This window comes from Candoia aspera, chromosome 6, assembly GCF_035149785.1.
Source record: "Candoia aspera isolate rCanAsp1 chromosome 6, rCanAsp1.hap2, whole genome shotgun sequence".
Taxonomy (NCBI): Eukaryota; Metazoa; Chordata; class Lepidosauria; order Squamata; family Boidae; genus Candoia; species Candoia aspera.
In genome coordinates, this window is record NC_086158.1 from 60,801,951 (window position 1) to 60,807,950 (window position 6,000).

Below are 6,000 nucleotides of genomic sequence, written 5' to 3' on the forward strand. Positions count from 1 at the left end.
TTTTTTGTAAATAACTTACATAAATATACACAAGTTGAAAAAAACTGAACATGAAACCAAAAGGCATAAAATGGAAGAGATCCGTCTCTTACGTCTTTTACCATACTTTTTTTCCAAGTAAGCATGTAATATATTTATTTGAACAGTAATATATTTGCATTTATGAATAAAAATACAGGCACCTTATTGATCCTTACTCAGATTTTAGTGACTGAATTTGTGGTTTTCTCTGAAGTTTTGCATCAAAGGCATCAATGATTCTATTGCAGATACCTGAATGCACAGTGACAAAAATATTTTTGTCACTGCACAGTGACAAAAATATTTTTAAGGAGTCAAACACACAAAACACAACTTATGTTATATCACAATAATTCATTCTTCTTTTCAACAGCATGAGGCACTTTGATCGAGCTGCACTGTTTCTTGAAGCTTGCCTCAAGTATGGCACTATTGAAGTTAATGAAGATGCAAATATCCTTTTTTGAAATTACGTGTATATTCAAGCATAGAAACCTACTAAATAGTGGAGGGTTTTTTTTTTCAGTTTGAGAAGAAGACAAAAAGGATAACATTCTCCATGGAATAAAGGAGGACTATAGAATCTAAGTGATAACGGGCAGTGTGTTAAATTGGAAACATGTATTTCAGTGTCTGGTATTTTCAGATCTAACAGCAAGATTGAACACAGTGCCAGCTTTAAGCATTGTCATCTAGAAATCTGATACCTGATTGTTCACGTCTATATTCCTTAACCTGCCTTTCACAGAAGTTAATCCATGCAATATTTGCAGATTATTCCAGAAGCCTGAAGTCTCTGGGGTTTAAGCAGGCTGCTATTTTGTTTGCCACAAAAGCAGGAGTATCAGGCAAAAATCTGTTGAGTGAACTTGAACAACTGAAGGAAGGGGCCAAAGAATGAGAACTCTTTAGAAGACAGCTAGACGTTGAGATTTCCCATGGGATGTATCATCAGTGCAATAAATCTTCAGAAACAATGAAGGTTTTTTTTTTAAGTACACATCTTTTATCACAACAGAAATATAACTAAAGTATGTCTTGTGTTTTGTTTTAACATCGGTAGAGATACTTTTAGTGTGAAGCAGTGCTATATTTGTCTTTGACTGAAAACTGTTTATAAAAGCTTTCAGCAACATAAGGAAATGAATATTTATCTTAAAGTATGGTTTAAAATTTGTGAACTAGGGTCAGTCCAACATTTTGCTGCTCCACATTATTTAAGATTGCATCCATGTGTCCCCTGAAGTTACACAAATAATACTGAAAAAACTTTCACACTGCACAAATCACACAGATGTATTTCAGTATTCTTTGAAATTGTTACATCTGGTTTATCTTTAGTGATTTACCCAAGTGAGTAAATATATTGCTGATCTAAACTATTTATGTAGTCAGCACTGTAGCTATACTGACATTTTATTGTGAAATGTGCATGTGCAAGAAGATTCCCTTGCCAGAAAGTTAAATGAATTGCATAAAACTCAAACAGTTTCTCAAACATTCCTGCATACTAATCACAGGTTAGAATTGAGGAATGTTGTTCAAAGGAAACTTGTAAACTTCAGTGTAAAGCCATTTTGCAGTCCCCAAACCTATTTGACCATGCTGTTTTATTCCCAGCTGAGATAAAGTTTAGGCAAAAAACTTGTCTGAACACATACACTCCAACCTGTTTTTAGTAATTAAACAACTGTTGCAAACTAGGGAGTTAGTTGTTGTTGTTTATTCGTTCAGTTGCTTCCGACTCTTTGTGACTTCATGGACCAGCCCACTCCAGAGCTTCCTGTCGGTCATCAACACCCCCAGTTCCCCCAGGGATGAGTCCGTCACATCTAGAATATCATCTATCAATCTTGCCCTTGGTCGGGCCCTCTTCCTTTTGCCTTCCACTCTCCCCTAGCATCAGCATCTTCTCCAGGGTGTCCTGTCTTCTCATTATGTGGCCAGAGTATTTCAGTTTTGCCTTTAATATCATTCCCTCAAGTGAGCAGTCTGGCTTTATTTCCTGGAGTATGGACTGGTTTGATCTTCTTGCAGTCCAAGGCACTCTCAGAATTTTCCTCCAACACCACAGTTCCAGACATCTATTTTCCTTCTCTCAGCCTTCCTTATGGTCCAGCTCTTGCAGCCATATGTTACTACTGGGAATACCATTGCTTTAACCACATGAACCTTTGTTGTCAGTGTGATGTCTCTGCTCTTAACTATTTTATTGAGATTTGTCATTGCTCTTCTCCCAAGGATTAAGCGTCTTCTGATTTCCTGACTGCAGTCAGCATCTGCAGTAATCTTTGCACCTAGGAATACAAAGTCTTTCACTGCTTCTATGTTTTCTCCCTCTATTTTCCAGTTATCAATCAAGCTGGTTGCCATCATCTTGGTTTTTTTCAGGTTTAGCTGCAAACCAGCTTTTGCACTTTCTTCTTTCACCTTTATCATAAGGCTCCTCAGTTCCTCTTCGCTTTCAGCCATCAAAGTGGTATCATCTGCATATCTGAGATTGTTAATGTTTCTTCCAGCGATTTTAACTCCAGCCTTGGATTCCTCAAGCCCAGCATGTAGCATGATACGTTCTGTGTACAAGTTGAATAGGTAGGGTGAGAGTATACAGCCCTGCCGTACTCTTTTCCCAATCTTAAACCAGTCCGTTGTTCCATGGTCTGTTCTTACTGTTGCTGCTTGGTTGTTATACAGATTCCTCAGGAGATAGACAAGATGACTTGGTATCCCCATACCACTAAGAACTTGCCACAATTTGTTATGGTCCACCCAGTCAAAGGCTTTAGAATAGTCAATACAACAGAAATAGATGTTTTTCTGAAACTCCCTGGCTTTGTCCATTATCCAGCAGATATTGGCAATTTGGTCCCTAGTTCCTCTGCCTTTTCTAAACCCAGCTTGTACATCTGGCAATTCTCGCTCCATGAATTGCTGAAGTCTACCTTGCAGGATCTTGAGCATTACCTTACTGGCATGTAAAATAAGTGCCACTGTTCGATAGTTTGACCATTCTTTAGTGTTTCCCTTTTTTGGTATGGGGATATAAGTTGATTTTTTCCAATCTAATAACAAGGGAATTAGAGGAAAGCCATATATGAAATTCCAAGGAGTCAGTTGGATGTGCTTTTCAATAATAATGTAGAAAAAGACCTATCTAGTTTATCATCCTGTTTCTCCCAGTGACCAGCCCAAATCCTGAGGGGCATAGCACTCTCCAGTCTTTACAAGCATGCTGCTTCTTCCTCTGGAGTTAACTGATATCATCACAAAATCTGATTGCTGTTCATCTAATCTTCCATGAATTTTTAATCTCCTTTAAAGCCATTTAAATGGTGGCCATAATGAACATGCAACCAGATTAAGATGATTTTGGCTTAGCTCCATCTAGTTTTACTCTAACAGCTGCTTAATAGATCCTTCTGTTTTAGCTTTTTAACCCCAGACTTCTGTATCAGTTCTTTTCTGTGTGTATCATTGCATTACTGTATGTATGTTTGATTGCACACTTAGAGATAAATTCTAATTACAAACTGCCCCTTTTTGATTATTGCATTGTCAAAGAATTCTAATTTCACTCTGTTGGATTATTATTATTAAAATGCGTTGGTACAGTATAAATCTAAATATCAGAATATACTCAGTCTTTGAAGCAGGGAGAGATTAAAGTAGCTGTGTTCAGCCTGATGGTAAGCAGGATAAGCCATGCCATAAGACCATCATTTGAATCTATGGTGGTAGCAGAGCAGGAGTGAACCAACATAAAAAGGCTTTAATAAATTATATTTCCAAGTAATCTGAAATAAACTTTTACTTGTATGGTCACGTATTAATAGGGAATACATGATAAAATGGCAAGCACATTTGATCTTTAGTATTTAAACTTGTCTACAATATTCTGCCAAATGTGCTTGTTTTCTGGCTCTTTTTGCATTCCATATTTTTAAAATCTCACCATGACTTGCACAGGAACTGGAGTTCTGCATCCTCACACCTGAAAATAGTCAGCTTTCTTAACTAGAAAAACCAAACAGCTCAGAGTGCTATTGTAGGAGTATTGTGAAACTAAGTTTTTACTTGGATCACAACAATCACAGTTACATTGCTTAATAGCAGTGCATTTGGAGCAGTGAACAAACAAAAGGGGGGGAAAGGCCCAGTAACTTTTATAAGTTTTCAGAGAGAAACACTTTTACACCTGGATTTGCAAATACTTTTCTATAAACCAGGTAATCAGTTCTGGGTGTAATGTAAATGCATGGGACAGAGAATTCCTTTTAGCACTTTTGAAAATCGCGTCAGTCTCTCTACGTCATACAAAGCAATTCACAGATTAGCAGAGTCGTGTATGGTTTTACACTTTGCATTGTCATTTCTGATTTCGAGAGCACTGAAAATATTTTAATCCTGATCTGCACACTATTTGAATCATAGGAGGCTTTTTAGTGTTTCAGGGCTCTTTGATATCAAGATAGTTGAATTGGGTTAGTAAGTGATAGTATGTAATGAACATGATTGAATTAAAATAGCTGTACTAATCACATGAAACTAAAGGTAATTGGATTCATCTAAAGCGTGGCTGAAAGTAACTATTCAGAGGTTATTTGTAGTATCTGGGACATTTATACAGTATTTCCAATGCAATGATGTAGGGAACGCCTGCATAAAAGCATTCCTCTCAGTTTGCAAGAATGAAATAATGATTTTTTTCTAGCAACACTGGCTAGGGGAATATTAGAAGGGGCATTATTTTAATGGAAACAGTTGATCTATGGTCACTATAATGGGAAACATCTATATGCATGTAATGCTGCCATTACAGCATTTTTAATCAGACCTTATAATAGTCATACTAAAAATCTGGATAATTGCATGGAAGTGCTCATATTTCCTTGTAGTTAGAGCCTAACTAGATAATTCAATGATATGAACCCACATTTTCCTGACAACAGTTAGTAAAAATGTATATGTGGTTATTATGTAATGACATTAGTGTTGCCCTGCCTGCCCTCTACAAGCTACAATGAATTGGTGTAGAAGCCTGGTTACCAGTTCTGAATTGTACATAACAGCTGTTTCTATGAGATTTGCTAGGAGGGTGAACATTATTTGCAGACAAACTCTGCTTGTAATGTCAGTTAGGCCTTTAGTAATAAGCATATAATTAAATATTTGAATGAATGCTTTGCTTCAGTGAATGTTCAGATAAAGCATCCTCTTGAACCTTCATGAAGCAACTTAGCTGCTGCTTTTCTAAGACTGATCATTTTGCATTACTTTGCTTTGTAGCCCCTCAAAGCCTTCTCCTGCAGAGCTTGCAGTGATTTCCAGGGTGGATAGTTTCATTAAATGCTATGGGCAGTGCTGCAGTACAGACCAAAGCAACCTAGCTGGAGCCTCCCTAGTGTGCACCAAAGCTCTTCCAGGATGGACAGAGTCAAAATACACTGAATTCCACTACATGCATTGAAGCTGTCCAACCTTGAAGCATTTTGGCCAGTTCCAGGGGACTGTTTACTTAGGTGAAGAAAATTAACACTTGTCAATGCAAGTTAAAATGACTTCACATAGGTCTAATAATCAACTAGGCCTTGAGGAAGTGCATAATAGACCTAGCTTTTAGTTGAAAAAAAAAGGTATACATAAAATAAGTATAAATAACATTTCTAGCCATATTCTGAGTAGTATTTGTTTTACTGTGAAGTGGAGCTACCATTATAGCATTTTAATCAGATGTCACAGTTGTCATTCTAAAAATCTATTTGATGACATTAGGCATTTTTAATTTGTATTGTGATGTTTAAGACAAGCCTTATTTGTATTAGATATATCTCTTTGTATGCTTGCTACAAGTGCAGGATACTCAGAAGTAAGTCCAACTGGATATAATTGATTTATTTCCAATTATATGTGCATAAGAATGCAGCCTTAAGCATTGTTTGTATATTTTGTACAACTTGGAAATTATTTCCATCAAAATCT

At 36.7% G+C, this 6,000-nt stretch overlaps 1 protein-coding gene across 1 annotated transcript in view; it reads left to right on the forward strand.

The window, feature by feature from the left end:
• Nucleotides 1–5,604, forward strand: part of WDR11 (WD repeat domain 11) — a 52,773-nt gene extending 47,169 nt beyond the window's left edge. Inside the window, exons 28-30 of the mRNA XM_063307273.1 lie at nt 395–474; nt 768–1,732; nt 3,103–5,604. Coding sequence (XP_063163343.1) covers nt 395–474; nt 768–922 — 235 coding nt within the window. The 3' untranslated portion in view covers nt 923–1,732; nt 3,103–5,604. The remainder of the gene's footprint in view (nt 1–394; nt 475–767; nt 1,733–3,102) is intronic.
• Nucleotides 5,605–6,000: the final 396 nt, after the last annotated feature.